Raw genomic sequence first — 20,734 nt, 5'->3', positions numbered from 1 at the left:
GAATCATACCCCAATTCAAGTTTAAGGAACTTAAGAATTTCCAACTTCTACATTCGATGCCGAAACCTATCAAATCAATTCCGATTGACCTCAAATTTTGCACACAAGTCATTAATAACATAAAAGATCTATGAAAATTTTCAGAACTAGATTCCGACCCCGATATCAAAAAGTCAACTCTCCGGTCAAACTTTCCAAAAATTCAACTTTCGCCATTTCAAACCAAATTTCACTACGGACTTCCAAATAATTTTGCGGAGATCGTTTGGATGAGTTTCTGTGCTATTTTAGCTTAGTTGTAGTACTCATTCTTAAGTGTAGTAGCTTTTGTGAAAAGAAAAAAAAAACGAAAAAGTAGAAAAATTGGACTTTTCCCGACGATTGATCTCCTAGACAGTTTTCTTGAGGGATTAAAGTCTAAACAAAAATTCAAAATATGTCTTTTAGCTTTCTTTAGGTAGTAATAATCCCCTGTGGTTTTTCTTTGTGCCTCGGTTCTTTTCCATGGGATGTAGTTTGAACCGGGTAGTTTTTTTTCTTTCCGAGTAGATTAGGAATTTAGGAAATAAAAGGAGGAAGAATGATGAACCTAAGCGCCCTTGACTTGTTTCATAGTAGCATATTTATGCTTTGGCATGTGTAGTATCTCCCCTATATTTTGATATTAATCTTGATGCCTTTATATATTGGATAGCATGTTTTGTGGCGCCTATGTCTCGTTTACATGACTTATGTTCACCTTGTGTTTAATACTTAATATCTCGTGGCTCCGTGAATACTTGCATTGCTTGAGAGTCGGAATGTGATCGTCCTTAGTGAGTCATGTGCCATGTGTGGTGAGGTTTTTTGTGTTGTCCATGTATTGTACTTGTGTCTAGAACTTGCCCGGTATGTGAGTTGAAGCGAAATTTTAGGTGATGCTCGGTTTGAAAAATGATTTTAGGATTTCTTTGATCTTTTTGAGCTTATTGCTTATCACAAATAAAATCTATCCCTAGTTAACCCTTTTGAGCCTGTAGACCTTTTATTTGGTACCCACATTACAAGCCTATACCCTTTTTATTCTTAATTGACATTGTTTTGATCCTTTTACCTCTTAAAGCACTTTAATTGTTAGATGAGCGCTAAAAGAAGTAAGAAGGGACTAAGTGTGGGGTGACTTTTGAGTGGAACCAATGAAAGAAAGAAGGGTGCACTTATTTTGTAAAATAATACACCACTAGCGGAAATTGAAAGAAAAAAAAAAGAGAAAAATCTGGAAAAAAAAGAAAGAAAAATATAAATGAATAAATTGTTATCTTGTTCTTGCTAGTGGGTATGAACTAAAGTAGTGCTTAAAGAAAAAGGGACTGTTTTGGGGGTGATATTGTTTGTGAAATTGAAGTGGGGTTGAAAAAAAAATGCTTAAAGTAATTTTGTGATGTATTAAAGTGCTTAGGAGGGTGAGTCACTATTCCTTAAATATATCCTACCCGTCCCTTAGCCCACATTACAACCATGAAAAAGTCCTAATTGATTTTAGATCGAGCGAGCTTACATTAGTAGAGATTTACATTAAGGGCAAGCCTATGGTACTAATTTCATGCATGTGACTTCTTTGTGAGAGTGAGCGATTTTCTTTGATATATGTGAGTCATTAAAATATATTTGATCATGAGATTCGAATGTGTGGATTGAACTCGCTCTCTTGTTCTTGTTGTGAGGGCACATGGTTTCACGAGGGATAGGTAACGTTATTAGACTTCTCTATGATGTTGGGTGTTCAAGCCATGAGTGCATAGTGACATTGAGTCGGTTTTTGAGGTTAGGATTGTTGTGAGCATGTTGTCTTTGTTCGAATATTTTTAAAGAATGGCATAAGTAAAGGGAAGGGTATGTGATGCATAGCCTAGAGCCTAATTGTTGCAAATAACCACGGTCATAGGTGCAGTGTGCTTTGAATGATAAGAGCTTAATTTTGTTTTGTCTACTATAGGATGGTTTGTTCGAGGACGAACAAAGGTTTAAGTGTGGGGTAGTGATGTTTGGCATATTTCGATATGTGTTGATGTTACTTTACCCATGTTTTAACCGCTTTTTGATGCTATTTGATCTTTAAAATGCCCAACATGGTTTAATTATTGATTTTATAACTAATTGAGTTGTGTGTGGTGAATTAGGGTGTGTGGAGTGCAAAAATATGAAGAAAAGGTGCTCTAGGTAGAGGAAGAGAGATTGGATGCGTCGCATCCAATCTAGAAAAAGATCAGTTCGCGCACCCTTAGCAGTGAAGTCAGCCCATAGCATCCGCCATAGCATCCGCACCTGTGCAAAGCTGAGATGGAGGAACTAGGGGTGGATGCGTCGCATCCACCCTCGCATGCAAAGCTGAGAAATAGAGGACAGGGTGGATGCGTCGCATCCACCTTCGCAGGCAAAATTAAAATGGAGGACGAGGTGGATGCGTCGCATCCACCCTAACATCAATCCCTGAAGCTGATTTGGATTAGAAATAGGAGAACTTTGGCCCACGACTTTGGTACGCAATATATAAGCCAAAAATGCCTCTTTTAGGTCATCTAACATATTGGGAAGAGGGAAAAAGGCACGACAAAGCTGTGGAGGCCGGAATTCATCAAGTTCCATCTTTCTCCCACCAAACTTAGTAATTTTTATGTTTCTTTGTATGATTTGTTGTTTGGCTACCATGTCTATATGGAGCTAAAATTCACGTTCTAGGGTTGTGATTCTTTCATGACTATTGTTATTCGGATATTGATTTTGACTTCTTGATTTATCATATTAGTTTATTTATTCAATCTTGCACTTAATTATTTAATTGCTTGATCACCAATTGAATATTATCTACGAATCTAGAATTGAACTCGAAAGTGGGAATTCTATATTGCATATAGGATTGAGTAGGGCAAGTTCTTGAACTCGGGCATCGGGGAACGGATTCGTAGTTAGGATAGACATATACCTAATTGCCTTGCTTGGTTGATTTACAGGAATTATAAATGCGTTCTTGTTGATTCTAACTCCTAGACATATAGGCGTTAGGTTAGCTTGAATAGGCGAGTAAGAACTCGACAGATTCTTATGAGCATTAACCCTGTCAACCAATAAGCTAGATAAATTAGTCGGTCAATTCAATTGAAGAATACAATAGGATTGTTAGATAGCCCATAACCCTAGATCGTTTTCATTACATTGATATCATTAAAATCTGCTCTTTCTCTGTTCAAAGTTTATTATTTATATTTTTCTTATTTAATTAGTTTAGAATAAAATATTTTTAGATTTAATTCTTGTTTAGATAATTGGGATAGTCTAATTTAGTTAATAGTTAATCATAAGTCCTCGTGGGTTCGACATCCGACTTTTAGTCACTTTATTACTTTACGACCGCGTATACTTGCGCCAAGCTGAAAAGGAGCTAAACACGCAACAGTGCAAAAACTGTCACGACCCAAAATCTCACCTATCGTGATGGCGCCTATCTCAATACTAGGCAAGCTGACAATCTCAATAAACCCCCATATCTTTTAAGTTTGAAAATATAATATTTAAATTCAGCGGAAGAAATCTTACAATTACATATATAAACACTCTCAAAATCCGGTGTCACTGAGTACATGAGCATCTAATATGAATACAAAGTCTGATTGACAAAACACTGTCTGAAAGTATATAACAGTACAATAACTGAAAGAAAGGGAGTCAAGGTCAGCGGACTCCAGGAAGCTACCTTGATAGTCTCCAACTGATAGCACTCTGAAATCTAACGGTTGCCGTGTCCGAAAGCACCTGGATATGCACACGAGGTGCAGAGTGTAGTATGAGTACAACCAACCCAATAAGTAACAAGACTAACCTTTTAGCTGAAAGTAGTGACGAGCTCCGCAGGTACAGTTCAGTATAAATAATAACAATACAGAAATGTAGGCATGCTTTCAAGTTCAATAATTGCTTTCAGTACAAATAAAACAGATCAATTCTGAACAATGCGAGGAATATGACATCTATGTATCTACATGTCAATGTACATGCTGTATGTGATGCACCTTAGTGAAAACTCTGTGTACTCACAATCTAAAATACTCAATCACTCAATACTGTATATGGCCAATCCAGCCCAGGCGAAGATCCATCCCCAAATATTAATGATTTGGACAAAATCCACGTCCATGAAAAATCCATCCCTCAATATAAATGCTTCGGGCAAGATCCATGCCCAGGGAAGATCCATCCCTCAATATAAATGCTTCAAACACGATCCATGTCCAGGGAAGATCCATCCCTCAATATAAATCAACCGCGCTCACTGGGGGTGTGTGCAGACTCCGGAGGGGCCCATTCAGCCCAAGCGCTATATAAAGCAGATATGGCCTACTGCGGCTTGCAGTCTGATCCCATAATAATAATAAAGCCTATAAGGCCTGCTGCTGGCGGGCAGCCCTGATCCATATAATAATAATATATATAAAGCCAATATAGCCTGCTGCGGCGCGCAGTTCGATCCCATAAATATCCTCACAATTAGGCCCTCAGCCTCACTTAGTCCTCAATCTTTCCAGTCTCTTGGGCTCAAAATGTCATGAAAATCAGCCCAAAATGATAATATGATGTATCAATAAATAGCAACATACGCTGAGATATGATATAAAATGAATGAACATGACTAAGTATAAAATTACAATTTAAAACAATGAATTCAACAGCAACTCGACCCCATGGGTCCCAAAAATATCGGTACGTAGCCTAAACATGATCTTTAATAGGAGTCTCAGCTAAATTTCTCTTACACGTGGAGTATACACGGATAATAATATGATTCTTTAATTTTTCAACTCCACAGAATTTATTCAAGTCAAAATTTCTATGGTGCACGTCCACACGCTCGTTAACTATCGTGTGCGTCACCTCCAAGCAATTTATATAACACCAAATTCGGGGATTCATACCCTCGGAACTAAGTTTAGAAGTGTTAATTACCTTAATCCGAGTAAAACTCTACTCCAAAATGTCTTTGCCTCTCAAATCGGTATCCAAACGTCCCGAATCCCAATGTTTTTTCCTTGAAAATCTCTCAAAAATCGCCACTTCCCAAGCTTCAATTTGTCAAAAATAGAAAAATGGGACGAAACCCCCATTTTATAACTTAAAGTTTCTGTCCAGATGATTTTCTGTCCTCGATATTTATGACCTCGATTTTCATGGTCTCGATTTTTATGACCTTGATTTTTCCAGCCTCGATTTTTTTTTCCAGCAGAAAAATTCCAGCAGCTATTTAAATCCAAATTTTGATCCGTTAACCATCCGAAACTCACCCGAGGCCCTCGGAACCTCAACCAAATACAACAACAAGTACTAAAATATTATACGAACTTAGCTAAAACCTCAAATCCCATAAAACAACGCTAAAACCACGAATCATACCCCAATTCAATCTTAAGGAACTTAAGAATTTCCAACTTCTACATTCGATGACGAAACCTATCAAATCAATTCCGATTGACCTTAAATTTTGCACACAAGTAATAAATGACATAACAGATAGATAAAAATTTTCAAAATTGGATTTCGACCCCAATATCAAAAAGTTAACTCTCCAGTCAAACTTTTCAAAAATTCAACTTTCGTCATTTCAAACCAAATTTTACTATGGACTTCCAAATAAATTTTCGGATACGCTTCTAATTCCAAAATCACCATACAGAGTTATTGGAATCATCAAAACTCCATTCCGGGGTCGTTTACACATAAGTCGATATCCGGTCACTATTTTAACTTAAGCTTTAAACCTTGGAACTAAGTGTTCCAATTTATTCCAAAACCTCATCGAACCCGAACAAATTACCCAAGTAAGTCACACAACAACTGTAAAGCACAAATTGAGCAGTAAATGGGGAAAACAGGGTGGTAATACTCAAAACGACCGGCCGGGTCGTTACAAAAACAGTACAGCAGTCAACTTTATTGGGAATGCCCTTTACCTAACTTGCTTACATCATTCAGGTGATGTCACAAATGAGTTATTTACATCAAGCAAAGGTAAAACAAAATACTTGCACATTCAAGAATCGATCAAGCATTTTTCTCTCAAGTCTGTGCTAATCTTGCAAGTGATTCTCAAGGACATCAAGAACAAAGAACAACATAACAAAGAACCAGTTTCATGTATTGAGTCATTACATGTCCCTAGTTGTGTTGCACCTTTATTAAAGTTCTTTACTTGTAATTGTCACACCTCTTTTTTCCATGCAACCCTATTACGAGGTTGAGTTAGAAGAGATTTTTCAATTAAAGTGACAATTTGAAAAAGGGATTATTTATTTGGAGTCACCACTTGGAATTGAGTTTTGGTATTCCAAGTCAGCTTTTATTTGAATTCTTCATCAAATGAAATATTTGACTCCTTATTTATGGTCTACAAAAATAGAAAACTGAGTAAGGAATTCTGTTGACCGAGGGGAAGGTGTGAGGCAACCCTCGAGTCCCCTGGTTCTAGCACGGTCGCTTTTATTGACCTATGTACGGCTTAAATCAATTATTGGCTACTCTTGTATTTTATTGATTATGGTTTACGTATTACCGCTTAATTTATTATTATATTTTATTAATTGTTTTGACCTAGATACGGTATGCACACAAGGTACTTCTTAGAAATTAGATGTTAAACCAAGGTACGGAATGTACACATGGTTAAAACATAATTATTTTAAATTTAAAGGCATCGAGATGCGGAAATGCGCACATGATCCTTTTATTATTTAAGCATATCAATCCAAGGTTCGGGTATGAACACATGGGCTAATATTTAAAGACTTAACAAATAAACCAACACCCAAAAATTAATTTAGAATAATTAACCAAAATCATTTTTCATTTTAGCTTAAACAAACCCAAAAATAGAATCATATCAATAAAATTTACAAAACAAAATTAATACTAATAAACAATGCATCTTATTACCTGATAATTAATTATGACAGAACTCACAAAATCTCAATGCATATAGACGACAAAGGAAATTCAAAAAAAAAAAGAATTCAATGAGAACACTTTTGTATTTGAAGAATAAATATAGAAAAGATAAAAGATAAGCAAAGAACCTTTAGAAACTTTTTTTTTACCAACTGAATCTGGATTTATGCTTCTCACAGCCGTGACTAAACAAGAACCCCACGATAATCTCGAAATCTCGCCGGAATTTGCCTTGACTAACCCCAACTGGAATGTGACCCGATTTTGTTGGCGTTAATGGATGAGGAACTGATGATTGACGTGGTATTAAGAAGGTTTTATGGTTTTTTTAGGCTCGATTCTTTTATGAAGAAGGTGACTGATTTTTTTTTCCAGATTGTTTTCTAACCTCCAAATCTCGTTCTCCTCTGCTCAAAGTTTTTCTCCTTTTTTCAAAAAATTGGACTCCTCCTCTTAAATACTAAAAGTGAAATATTTTATATAGTGCAATGTGTGAGTCGCCGAGGAAAAGTGTAACTAGTGCGCTGTGTGTGCATTGTGTCGTTTGTGTTTGTGTGCAATGTGAGTGAGACGTGAGGGGTTGAGGGGAAGGGACGTGATGTAACTAAGATTAAGAGAAAAATTTTTGTATTACTTATTTTGTTACCTTTTTTTGTATTTTCGTTAGTTGCTTTTTTAAAAAAAAAACACTTTTACTTATTTATTTATTTTTCTAAATGAAGAAAAGAGAAAGTAAAATGTATAGCTAAAAATATTAGTCAGCTACGTTTAGACTTAATTATTATATACATAAGAAAACTAAATATTTACATTGTAGTTTAAATTATACTAAGAAAAAAAATACTATAGCTTACATGTAAAATTAGAAGAAACCAAATATATATTTTATTCTTCTATTTAAAAATAGGAACAAAAGTTATACTCTAAGAATGTGAATATTTAATGTAGTTTTTAATTTTCTTAAATAAAATCTATTAAGAGTAAGATAAAAGTTTACAATATCAAAATTATACCTAAAAGAAATATTTATACTAAAATAGTATAGAATTCGAGTGTGGTCAAAAATTAATTGTTCACAGTAATTCCTACTTAGCTTAGTTAGAAGCATTGTGTAGGAAACCTTTATAAATCATAAACCCTTGTGTTTGTGTCTTGGCTAGAGTTAGTCGAGTTGTAAGTATTTGTAATAGAGTTATTAGAAAGCGGCTTGTAATAGAGTTGTTACAAGTTAGTAAGTGATTAAGAGGTTAATTCATAGGTTACAATATGTTGTAATCTAAAGTTTGCTCAGTAGTGAAGTTGAAATCCTACAAGGGTAGGTCGTGGTTTTTAATCCCGTGAGCTGAGAGTTTTTCACGTAAAACTTCTTTGTATCATTTACCTACTGCAGTATGCGTGTGTTCTGTGGGAACTAATAGATCGAAAAGCTGGTTCTCTATATAATTTGGTGGACCCTTAGTTTCTATCAAACACAAAGTTGAATGACTTTTACGTAACCAAAAAAAAAAAAAAATTACTTTAGGGTAATGAACACAAAATTTAATGACCACCCATAAAATTTATTCAGAACTGCCTTTCGGAAAGGAAAAAGAGAATCAGCTTGCTCTTTTAAGTTACACACATTCAGGCACTGCCCTGGAGTTTTACTTGTAGAAATTCGAATCCCAAGGATTTGGAGCTGGAAAAATTCTAAGATACTGTCCAGGAGCTAGAAATTCAAATGCCAAGGATTTGGAGCTGGAAAAATTCTAAGATACTGTCCAGGAGTTCAGTTTTTACAACTTAAAGCTCCAGGACGATTCTGGAGTTCGAACTTCTACAGGATAATATTGTCCTGAGTTTTAAGGGTAAAAAGGTCTTTGTAACTGAAAAATTACTACTAGTATTTTTAAACTACATTTCAAATGTTGTTTATTTATTGGGTATATTTTTTACGAATCTAGATTAGTCATACCATTGAGTTTCGAATATCAGATAATTATATTGTATATGCTTATTTATAAAAAGAGATTTAGAATTTAATAAACAAAACGGTTCTATTTAATAGGAAATGGAAAGGAGATGAGGCTGAGTCTACAAAAACCACATAATTATATTTATTGTACCATACATATCAGTACACAAAGTAAATGACATGGATATCGATGACTGTTGACTGTTTTATTGTATTGCAAGACAACAACTTCAGACAGAAAACACAACAGATGAAACATAAATTAGGCTTCTGAGAATATGGTCATCCATTAGCTCATGATATTCTTTATTTTTGCAGCTTTTCCAATCCCTTAACCCAAGCTGGCCTAGCCAAGATATCAGCACACCATGCACTAACACGAGGGCGCGAATCAAACACTTCCTTAACTTTTGTACTCATCAAGTAATATATATTTGGGATATGGTGCAAATCAACCAATGTAAAAGAGTCTCCACCTAAGTATTTTGACTCTGCCAACCGAGTTTCGTATATGTCAAGAACCTTAGACAATTGCACTTCGCTTTCCTTCACAGCATCATCATCTGTGGTCATGCCGATAATTGGTTTTATGCCTAGTTCCCAAGTTAACTTTGAAGCATGTGGTTCAAATTTTTGGCCTTCTACTTCCATCCACACTGACATAATGGGCATCTTCTTTGGATCTTGGAGTATTAGTTGATATCCATTGTCAGCATAAACATGAGCAATGTATTGGGTGATTGCCCTTGATTCTGCATTACAAGTTCCCAATTTATCATTTCAAATTGATAGTGTAAAAAATCAGGTTGCTTAAAGGATGTGGTGGAATCAGGAATTTATATAAAGGGATTTAAAATTTATGTTAGAATGTCTTAGGATTTGAACTTGTGACCTAGAGCAACTTTTGAACCTCCTTTACGGCTTTACCACTACACGAGCTCTGCCCCTACTTGAAAGGTAATTATACGTAAAAATATCTATAATAATCATTAATTAGTAACTAGTAGATATAATTGTTGGGTTTTTTAAGCTTAAATGTAGCTTAAAAGAGAGTGAATGGGAAATGGAGGGAAATTAAAAATATTTGAGTTTTCCTCCTTGACAAAGGGACATTGTCCCATATTGGAAGAGGAAAAGGTTTTGATGGGTATATATACAATTGCACTTTTTCTAGCTCTTGAAGAGTTAAGAAGAAGGCAAGCCTCGTGCCGTCGCCGTCGCTCTTCGACTTTGACTTCGGTCAATTGATTGATTAATTTTTTGGACCAAATTTATTTGTTAAAAGTAAATATGTAATTCGTTCTATCCTGGGAAGAAATAATACAAAATCTTGGGCACTAAGAAGTAGAAAATATTTACACTATCTATATATATAATTTAAATCTTTTCAAATTTTGCCACCTTTGTGCTGATATATATAAATTGCAAGAATAACAAAAGTACTTACCGAAGAGCTTCAAGTCCCCATCTTCAAATGCTGGTACTTGACCAAAAGGCTGCATCAATTTTAAAAAATGTCATTTTTAGAGAGAGGGCATGAATCCATGTTCAACGCTAAAGTTGCGGAAAATGATAAAATGAGATATCTTTATAAATATTGCAATATGCTGAAATGGAATGGTGATAAGCAAAGGCAGACGGTGACTATATTCAATGGGTTCAACTGATCTCTCAGTGTTCTTTTCCGGAACATAAATATATATACGTAAATAATCACTAACAATAGACTTAATGTGATTATGCTTACATTGAGGGAAAGGTAAGGGTGCTTCTTGTGTTCGCCAGAGACCATATCAACAGGGACCAACTCAAAATCCAGATCCTTCTCGATTAGGCAAGCAGCAACTCTCATGGTTGCAGTTGACATAGGGCTACCATGGACTTTGATCGCCATAATTTCTGAATATATAACTAAAAGATCAAGAATAATCAATTAGGATTGTGATAAATATATTGCTTTAACATGATGAAATAAGGTTATGTTATGGAGGTATATATAGAGTACGAGGTAAAATTTCTTAATCTCATTCTTTAATAAAATTATCCCAAAAGTCTTGGTGGCTAAACAAACCCTTTAATGCTTTTAATTAAGATGCTAATACAATGATCTTGAGATGGAGAAAGACTAATTAATAATCTGATTAGGTAAGTAATGGCCTCACAAGTCTCCTCATATTGTTGACCAACTCATTTCTTTTAATAATAATGGTACTGCCTATTAGCGTGCCTGCTGCATCTTCCTTCCAGGAAAGTACTTTGGGTAATTACATATCTGCTTCTGTCAGGATGCACGTTCTCTTTGATATTATATACTGATATGAAATAGTCGATCAGAGATGATGACATTTAAAAGCCAAAAAGTAAGGCGAAACTATTTTATGTAAGATGTTAGAATAGATTTTAACTGTATTTGAACGTTGACAAAACCAAGTTGGATAGCACACATTGACTACTTCAAATTATAGTAGAAGTGTGAAAGTTAAAGTAAAATTACCCGGGTTGAAAACGGGTCAGCCCAGCCCGATTAACACTTATAGGGGGCGAAGCTGATAAAGTAAAGCTCTTGGTATTTTGTTCTGCAACAATCGGACATGAACCAGCCGCTGTAATTTGCTGAAATGTTGTCTGAGACAGGGTTTGGGCAAATGTGGGAGGTGCGGAAACTTCAACACTTATAGTTATCAATTCTAGGCAACTGGCTATTTAGTAAGAATTAACCAAAAACATCATATCAGGAGTTCCTGTGAGGCCAGGCATAATCTACCTGAAAATAAGATAAAAATGAATGCAAAACTTTGAAAGTTGAACGTTTTTTCGTCCACTTGTATGGAAGAATGAAGCGACGAAGTCAATTGTCCCTTCTCCAGCTAATTAATCACTATTCTTCCTCCATTGATCAAGAATTTCCATTTTATGGGAAGTATTATGATCCTCTAATAAGGGCTAGAGTTTCAACATTTTTTACTCACACCAAACTCTTACATGAGGATGAGAATTAAACGCAGCCTTGGATATAGTTCCGATCAAGTAGTGTATAACTGGGATATGGGTGTATAACTGGGACATGGTGCATATCTGCCAGGGTGAGGCTGTCTTCTCCCAAGTGTTTTAATTCCCGTAGTCTCATCTCGTATACATCAAGAATCTTTCCAAGATTGTCTTCGTTTTCTGCCACAGTTGCATTGTCCGTCACCATGCCCAACAACGGCAGCTCAAAGCTCAGTTTGGAAGCTACAAGATCGAACATTGTTGATTCAACCTCCATCCACACTGACATGATGGCCAATTTCTTTGGCTCCTGCCCTAACTACTGATTTCCCTTTCTGCATATGTGTGGTCATTGTATAGGATAAGATCGGTGATGAGCCTACTTAAAGAGCATAGGAAGTCAGGACTAGAACTCCCACCAATCCAATGAGGCTCAAAATAAATAAAGTGATCAGATTACCTTCATAAATTTAGACGTACCCTTGGGTGAAATTCGGGTAGAAAACGGACAAACTTCTACATTATACTCTACAAGGAAAATAGAGGGAACGGGAAAAGTACAACAATAAAGTTATCTCTAGAAACCTTGCTATTACCTTGTTATAAAATGCGATTCAAGGGCTAAATCTGAGAGAAATATGCACATAAAATGATGGCCTCATCTTTCTCATTCACGTGTACCTCTTTCCTGCACCAGAAAAAATAACCCGGGAAAAAAATCACATAGCATTCTTTAAGCATACAAGAAAGTTTAGTAAAAGGTGCAGCTTTTACCAAAATGAACACATTGGCATATGCATATCCACAACAATGGTTTAAAGAATAATTTCCAAGGACAAAGCCAGAACTTTTCTCGGGAATAGGAGGGGCTAAAACAAATCTAGCTTTATCTGCTATTTTGTTTTGATTCAAGTATAGGTATTCCGCTACTACCAAAAAGATGGTCTAGGCATTTCAACCATAATAGTTTAGCTTGGGTGCCAAAAGCTAGCCAGCTCACTCAAACTGATACCAAAGAATTCCAATCAAACAAAATAAACAGATATAGAAGAAAGAAGTATTAGAGCCGCTCCTACCAAGGCTGATGTATGCGGATAAAATTCCCTATTTCCAGCTCGATATCTTTACAGATTCTTGAGTTAAAAATGATAGTTAACTTCCTTCCTCCAGTACCCTTTCTTTTTTGAGGATTGCTCAGGCATTCAGAACCCTGCAAAGAAACATAAAATTGTAGATAGCATTCACCCAACGCCATAAATCTATTCTGTTTAACCAATGAAACCATCAACACCAGCCAGACTAGGAATAAACAGTTAATAAAATGTTGGAACGCACTTTTCATTATTAAAAGTTCCCATACAACGAAATGAATAGCCAGATGGTATAGAACTTCTTTCTTTCCCTTCCAGACCTACGCGCTCGGGGATTGAGTACTGATTAGTGTTGGTTTGATTTTTAAGAGTTCACATATTTAAACACAAAAAGGAAAACCTATATAATTCGATTTATACAATCTGCATTAGATAATCTTCCACTACAAATTATGTCCATGGATTGTAAGCGACCAGTGAAGCTCAAATAAACCATATCAATCTTCATGCAGGCGCTATACCCAACAAGGCACTTTTGGCTTTTTTCCTTTACTAGTTTTTGGATACGTGCGTTGCACGTGTATCCCATGATAATTAGTATAAACTTTTTAAAATGGCATTATACATTATTAAAACATGTGTGCTATTAACATGAAATTTTGAAGGGAAAAATAGGAGCCCATGAATAGTAAGCCTATTCGACCAATTTGACAATTGACTCTAAATGATATCGTCTAAGCTTGCAAACTTGAACAACTACATTTAGTTAGTGTGGATACAATGTGTCATGAGATTAATTTTGATTGTACTAAATACAAACATATGATAAAAAAAAATAATAATAAAAAATAAACCAGTCAACACTCCCCTACACATAGAAGATAGAACCTTTGAAGAACCCAATAAACTTCTAAGAGCTTGTTCCGCCTTCCGATGGCCTTAACTTTGATACATACTGATCAGCAGATATTGATAAAGAACTGGTTAAGAACTATGGACTAAGAAGAGTATCTGATAATACTTGTTAAGCAGCTGGAAGCTTTAAAGTTTGGTGTCATCCACCAAAAGTTTAAATTATTTGAGGATGGTGAGGATGATAACAAAGGATAGACAAATAGAAACAATTGAAGCGGCCAAGATATGATTTGACAGGTCCTCCAAATACACAAATAACACTAAAGAGAAGACAAATATGAAATAAAACAATGGCATTTGACCTTAAGTCACTCAAATGAAATTTGTAATCTTCATGTACCTTTCTACACCACGAATTTTTCTTTCTATAACTTGTCAGCTAGTTGTATTCCAGATTCCAAAGTGCTTAATTTGACGTTGAAGCACATCAAATAATCAAATGCAATACCATTGCAAAACTAACTAAGGAATGAATGAACTCCCATGAAATATGACTTTATAGCCATAAGTCAGATCAAAACAATCCTTGGCCTTTCCTTTCTTCCTTGACGTAACCTCCGCCCCTTCTATTCCTTTGTATATTTATTATGTTGGAAATTATTAAGCAGCCAACACTCCCCTACACATAGAAGATAGAACCTTTGAAGAACCCAATAAACTTCTAAGAGCTTGTTCCGACTTCCGATGGCCTTAACTTTGATACATACTGATCAGCAGATATTGATAAAGAACTGGTTAACTATGGACTTAGAAGAGTATCTGATAATACTTGTTAAGCAGCTGGAAGCTTTAAAGTTTGGTGTCATCCATCAAAAGTTTAAATTATTTGAGGATGGTGAGGATGATAACAAAGGATAGACAAATAGAAACAATTGAAGCGGCCAAGATATGATTTGACAGGTCCTCCAAATACACAAATAACACTAAAGAGAAGACAAATATGAAATAAAACAATGGCATTTGACCTTAAGTCACTCAAATGAAATTTGTAATCTTCATGTACCTTTCTACACCACGAATTTTTCTTTCTATAACTTGTCAGCTAGTTGTATTCCAGATTCCAAAGTGCTTAATTTGACGTTGAAGCACATCAAATAATCAAATGCAATACCATTGCAAAACTAACTAAGGAATGAATGAACTCCCATGAAATATGACTTTATAGCCATAAGTCAGATCAAAACAATCCTTGGCCTTTCCTTTCTTCCTTGACGTAACCTCCGCCCCTTCTATTCCTTTGTATATTGACTATGTTGAAAATGGAACTATTAATTGCCACATATTTCATAATCTCAAGATGTGAATTCCAACTAATATGAAAGAAAGATAGTAACTTCTCAAAGAATACTTATAATATTGAAGCAACCATAATAAATTTCCTGATCATGTCAAATCAAGACTTTAAAACACAATAGCTAATATTTAAAATACATATTCATTTTTTAAAGCAGAAGAGTTATTTGATGTATGAAAGGGTAAATAAGTCCATCAATTTTACATGGTTATTTTGGTAATTCAACCTTGACGTTGGTAGCTTCCCACTTTTAGTAAATAATATAATATGATATGATAGTGGTGGCAAAAAGAAACTGTCATGAGTCTTTTGAAAATATACAGTAGACTTGAGTTGAGAGAAGCAGGGTGAGATGAGTACATAAATATCTCATGTTTGGACTCTGGAAGGTCAAGCTCAAGCCGTAAATAGGACGAGGAATATATTTCTGAAAGAGTTTACACGGAAGCCAACACATTAAATCACAATAAACACCATACTATTCCATGACTGCAATTCTAAAAGAAAAAAATGAATACGTAATTCATTGAGGAATATAATTCCAGAAGCTTCTCACTTATTACACACTTCAAAGCACACTACCATATTTGTTTGTTGAATCAGCAGGGCCTGTTTCTTACAGTTTTTCAGAGGGAAACGGTCTAAAGAAAGTTAAGAAACAATGATAGTTCACTCAAAGCTCCTACCTAAAATGGAAGTTTTTGGTTCAGAAAGGAAGCATAAAAGTAAAATTCCCACACCTCAGCATCCACACTCTTATGCTACCTTACCTGACTTTCTATGCTAGGCAACAACCTGACTTTGACTTTTACAAGTTGCCTATTTACACGAGAAAGGTAAATGTCTTAGGTACCCTGTGAAAGTTGGGCTATAATTAAAACAAGTACCAACATTTTCTTCTTTAAAAACTAGTGAGAGCAAAAAAAAACATGCTCATGACCTTCAAAAAGTTGAAAGGAGCATCTTATTCTCAATAAAGTAGACGCACTCATATTCTTAACTTTCTGTTTAGCATACGTACAATAGTTAGTCCAAGTACCTCTTCATCTCCATGTAAAGCACAAAAACAAACAGTCAGCTTGGCCTCCAAAGAACTTGACAAAATTCTCACATCAATGAAGTTTTTTGCACCTGCAATAACAGCAGAAGAGGTCAGAAAAAAGCAAGAGGACAGAAGATATACAAGTTTGGCCTTTTACCACTTGAAGCATCATGTGTTTGTGACTTCTCCAAGAAATATGTATCTCTGTCCTTTTCACATTGTATTAGCTGCTGCAACTTTCCAGATAATCTGGCATGACATGTCAATGTAAGTGAGAAAAGATGAAATTTGAAGATTTTTCTGTTTCATCTGTTCCTAGAAAACATGCATAATATGCTCATTACTGACACTTTCTAGTTCCATACTAACCCAAATTGCCTAGGCCTTGCAATAGATAGCCTCTCATTCGTAGATACAGCTCCTAATGCTAGATGAAATTGGTCAGCCATGGTCCTCTGAGGTATAGCAGGCTTCAGAATCTGGGGAATTTCCTGAAACAAAAAAAAAAAAAAAAAAAAGCCATTGAGAGAACTACCTATGCAACTGATCGCTATGATAAAACAGTAAAAGATTAACTACATATTACATCCTCGTCAGTAGATGGGTCACTATCTAGTGCCTCAGGTTGGTCGCCATTGCTCATGTTTCTGTCACCGAGCAGCAATAAGTTTCTCTTCTGTAAGATCCGTGATCCTTGTCTTTTTGTTTGCAGCTGCTGGTTAAAACTTGATCTTTACATTCACGAAATAGTAAAAATGGTAATACAGAAGTGCTACTAAGATCTTTAAGAAAAGAGATATGGAACAGAAGAAAGCAAACCATTCTAGAATTGCCTTGTGGTCGGGAACTTGTATGCTGAAAGTGATCCAGAAACTCGGCCATTGAATGCTCATTTGGATCATGTACAACTGCTACTTCAGATGGCACCAAATGCTTCTGGAACTGTTGTATTTCATTTCCGCCAAAATCCTCCTCGAACTGCTGTATGTCATTTCCACCAAAATCCTCCTCGAACTGCTGTATTTCTTTTCCACCAAAATCCTCCAATAAGTCATCCAGTGACTCTATATTATTTCTTTGCATGTCTAATTCTACATTTAGGGGAAGAACAGATAATGGTGTGCTGGTTTCACAAGTATCATGGACAACCAAAGCAAAATCCTTCGTCAGCGGCCGGGATTGGAACAAAAATTTGGGCTTAGATTTGCCCCGGCTTCCTGCAGTTGATTGCAAAAAAAAAAAATTAAAAGTACAGCTTGAAAACCCAATGGATCACAAAGAAAAAGAGCCATCATAGATATAAGACTTGAGAATTCAATGTTAAGATGCGTCCATTTCTTTTCTATTTTGCTTGGAATCCATGTGCTCTTGTTCTTGAGAAGCACCATTACTACACATGTTATGCTAGTTAGTGACAGCCTAGTTCAAGACAACTAAACCAACTATGATTAATAATGCTTGATAAGACCAAACTTCTCATCAGTTGAGTTGACGACATCATTAGTATCAAGACAGATGATGCAAAATAGGGAAATGAAGTTGACAGAAGTACTAATACCTTTAGATGATCTGTTCAACTTTGATGAGGCACTGTACGACGATGAAGAACCAGCATCTTTATTCAAGAAAACTCCTGATTTGCATTCTGCACTTACTTTAGGCAATGTGCTTTTACCATCTCTTCTTAAATTTCCGTCAGCAAAAGGCCTCATCTGCCAGATATTTTAACCTCAAAAAGAGCCACTTAGTATTTGTTGAACACAACATTAAGTAATCAAGTTTTAGTGACATTGATTTTGAAGGCATACAGTTTTCAATCATACCTCATCATCAGATATAATTTCCTCTTCTGAATTAGAAGCGGGTGTCGTTCTAGAAACGTGACTAAATCCGTCATCTAAGCAGCAGGACAATGCCATCCAGTGATCGTTTTTGTTGATGAAGTCACCACCCTGACTCTTAAAAGAAGGAACTTCAACGTCACCTTCTTTGCAGAAGCCTGTTTGCCTCTGCTAACAGGAAAGCAAATAGAACTGTAAGAGGAGTTGGTCATTTGGACCTTTTATTGTTTATCACTTTTGTGTTTCTCCACTTAGTAACTGATCCCTTTTGCGGAAAGGATACACATTGTGACAGTACAAGCCTCCAGCCTCAGTTACTAAAGTTTGTCCCTTAAACTAGATGATTCCAGAAGAACAGGAGGAGAAGTGGAGAACAACTTTTTTTCTGAACTCCCCGTCAAAAAGTATTTCCATGTTCAATTCTCAACCACCATGATCCGTTAACGCCGATTAGGAAATAACTCTTTAACATAAATTTAACCAAAAAAAAAGGAAAAGAAAAAGGACCAAAGGAACAATAGAAGGAAGAAATGAAGGTAAAGAGAGAAAAAAGGAGGTAAATTCAATCAATACCAGCTGATGAGAATTCAATGTGTGGGCTGAGTGATGAAGTCTTTTGACATCTGCACAAGATTAACATGGATAACTTTCAAAGACCCTTTTCTTTTCTTTTTTCTTTTTTCTTTTGGGAGGGTGATGGGCGGGGGGATGTTAAGAATGAAAATTCTAGTGGATGAGTCGGCTGCCAGATAAAAGTTTCACTGAGAATACCTGTTAGTAGTTCAAGCTGGGAAAGGACTCCTATACCTCCCTGACAAATAAGAAACATCAGACTCTTGGACATTATAAAGTATTCATGAGCAAATAGATACAAAAAATAAGGAAAGCAGGAAAAAATCAAATAGCCTAACTTGAAAAATAATGCAGTAAACATGCTGGTCATTGTGATTAAAAACTAAACAGTTTATCTCAACTATAATTTAATTGCTAATGATCTAAGGCCAAACAGAAACCTAACCCCTCCAATGCATTGAAAATTGTTAGAAAGCAAGATGTGCCAAAACATCATAAAAGGAAGCACCACTTTAACAATCAATCAACCAACTAGACTACTTGGGGTTGGCTATATGACTCCTCTATATCCATTCAGCTTTCCATGCGCCCATTTTCATTCTAACAGTAAGCAAATTATCAAGATTAGTTGGTCTAGGACTCATCCTAATGTAGATTGAGGAAACTTAGCGGACGTGTTAGGAAGTTAATTGGAAGGGGCACGTGATTCTGTTATAAACAGTGCCCTTCCACTAATTAGTTAATCACTCTCTCATTTTTACACAATACACAAAAATGCTCTCACTTCTCTCTAACTTCTCTCTCTAGATTCTTCTTTGAATTTATCTGTGAACTTGATTGCATGTTGTTGGATTTAGTCTGCTCAGCTGACATTCGACAAACTAACACAAATTGTCTTAAATAAATGATAAAGTAGGGTTTCTCCACGACATTATAGAAGGCAGCTAGCCTTTTAACCCGTAAAAAGGAGAGGAATGTGAAAATGTAAGCAACAAAATACATGAGGCATATACCTTGTTTCCTGAGGGTCCACTAAGAGAATTGTCATTTGCCAGCCATTTGTCATCATCCATATCCTCCTCTTCTGATAATTTCAAACAACACAAAAGCAGATTCAATTAAAAGAACAACTAAGCTAGGTTTATTATTCCGAAGATTAATTTCTAAAGGAGGAGAAGATACCGGAAACACTCTGGTCAGAATCTTGCTTTTCCTACATTATGATTGGACAACGTTGGGGTAAGTCAGTTTAAATTTAATGGGAGACATTGAAATCATTCAAAAGTAACACAAAATTCGCTTGAAAATAGCAGATAACCCTAAACTGTAATCGACGAGAGAATAGCCGATCGTTGAGCTGAATATCGGAAATTATGAAGTAAAGGAGTAGAATGAGGTTCGAAGAATTCAGAATACCTGAAGAAATCCACTAGTGGCAGCTAAGCCTCCCTCTTCCATAGCTTCTAACAGGCAAAGACGCAATTTTGCGAGCTGACTGGGGAGGTGGCGGGAAGTTTAGACTAATAACGGAGTAATATCATCCTACTATTCTTTTTTTTACTCCCTCAGTTTTTATTTATGGTTCAATTTATGTGAATCTGTAAAAAATTATAATTTTTCAAAAAATCTGAAATTATTCAATTTGTTATGAAAATAATTATATTGTAGATATCCATTTATTATTACGCTATAGATAATCTTCTCGAAGAAGATTATACATTTGGTACTTTATTGAAGTTTATCTGCAAGCAGCTAATGCAGACAGGTTGCAAGCAACTCAATGAAATGATTTGCAGCATCTTCTTATTAAACAGGCAGGTTGCAAGCAACTCATACAGGCAGCTTACAAGCAGCTCATGCAGACAACTTACAAGCAGCTCAAGAAAAGCCTTGCAGCTGCTTCCTTTTTTCTATAAATAGAGGAGTTTTCAGTTCATTATGTAGATCAGTTTAAAGTTGAATAAAAATATCAATCTCCCTCTATACTTGTCTTCGATTTATTTACTTTACAGTCTTTATTTTATAACACGTTATCAGCACAAGACTCTGACATCTTCAGCTCTTTAT

The 20,734-nt window shown here is 35.6% G+C and overlaps 2 protein-coding genes across 16 annotated transcripts; both read right to left on the bottom strand.

The window, feature by feature from the left end:
• Nucleotides 1-9,038: 9,038 nt before the first annotated feature.
• On the bottom strand, nt 9,039-10,867 carry LOC107779283 (glutathione S-transferase APIC). The gene is given in 3 exon segments (NM_001325279.1): nt 9,039-9,675; nt 10,371-10,419; nt 10,671-10,867. Coding segments are annotated over 3 exon segments (642 nt in total). The 5' UTR covers nt 10,818-10,867; the 3' UTR covers nt 9,039-9,229.
• Nucleotides 10,698-20,219, bottom strand: LOC107779282 (uncharacterized). 15 transcript variants are annotated; one of them, XM_075237848.1, is made up of 15 exons: nt 20,084-20,219; nt 19,850-19,880; nt 19,681-19,751; nt 18,866-18,905; nt 18,668-18,717; nt 18,077-18,265; nt 17,812-17,965; nt 17,073-17,470; nt 16,840-16,968; nt 16,623-16,744; nt 16,411-16,502; nt 16,233-16,342; nt 12,988-13,121; nt 12,508-12,599; nt 10,698-10,834 (listed from the first exon to the last, which is right to left on the bottom strand). In XM_075237848.1, exons 1-14 carry the CDS (start codon nt 20,123-20,125, stop codon nt 12,533-12,535), a joined length of 1,629 nt encoding a protein of 542 aa, XP_075093949.1. In that variant the 5' UTR covers nt 20,126-20,219; the 3' UTR covers nt 10,698-10,834; nt 12,508-12,532. The 15 variants fall into 15 exon arrangements, with proteins under 15 accessions (XP_075093949.1, XP_075093947.1, XP_075093946.1 ...); XM_075237846.1 differs by lacking the exon at nt 10,698-10,834 and adding an exon at nt 11,722-12,290; XM_075237845.1 differs by lacking the exon at nt 10,698-10,834 and adding an exon at nt 11,722-12,246.
• Nucleotides 20,220-20,734: the final 515 nt, after the last annotated feature.

Source organism: Nicotiana tabacum, chromosome 19 (assembly GCF_000715075.1).
Source record: "Nicotiana tabacum cultivar K326 chromosome 19, ASM71507v2, whole genome shotgun sequence".
Classification (NCBI taxonomy): Eukaryota; Viridiplantae; Streptophyta; class Magnoliopsida; order Solanales; family Solanaceae; genus Nicotiana; species Nicotiana tabacum.
This window is presented reverse-complemented; position numbering and strand designations above follow the sequence as displayed.

Coding starts and splice junctions, on each gene's coding strand:
- LOC107779282 (XM_075237848.1), bottom strand. CDS start 20,125: ATGGAAGAGGGAGGCTTAGCTGCCACTAGTGGATTTCTTCAG. Junction 16,343..16,410: donor AACACATGATGCTTCAAGTG/GTAAAAGGCCAA, acceptor CTGTTATTGCAG/GTGCAAAAAACTTCATTGAT. Junction 12,600..12,987: donor ATCCGCATACATCAGCCTTG/GTAGGAGCGGCT, acceptor TTTCTGGTGCAG/GAAAGAGGTACACGTGAATG.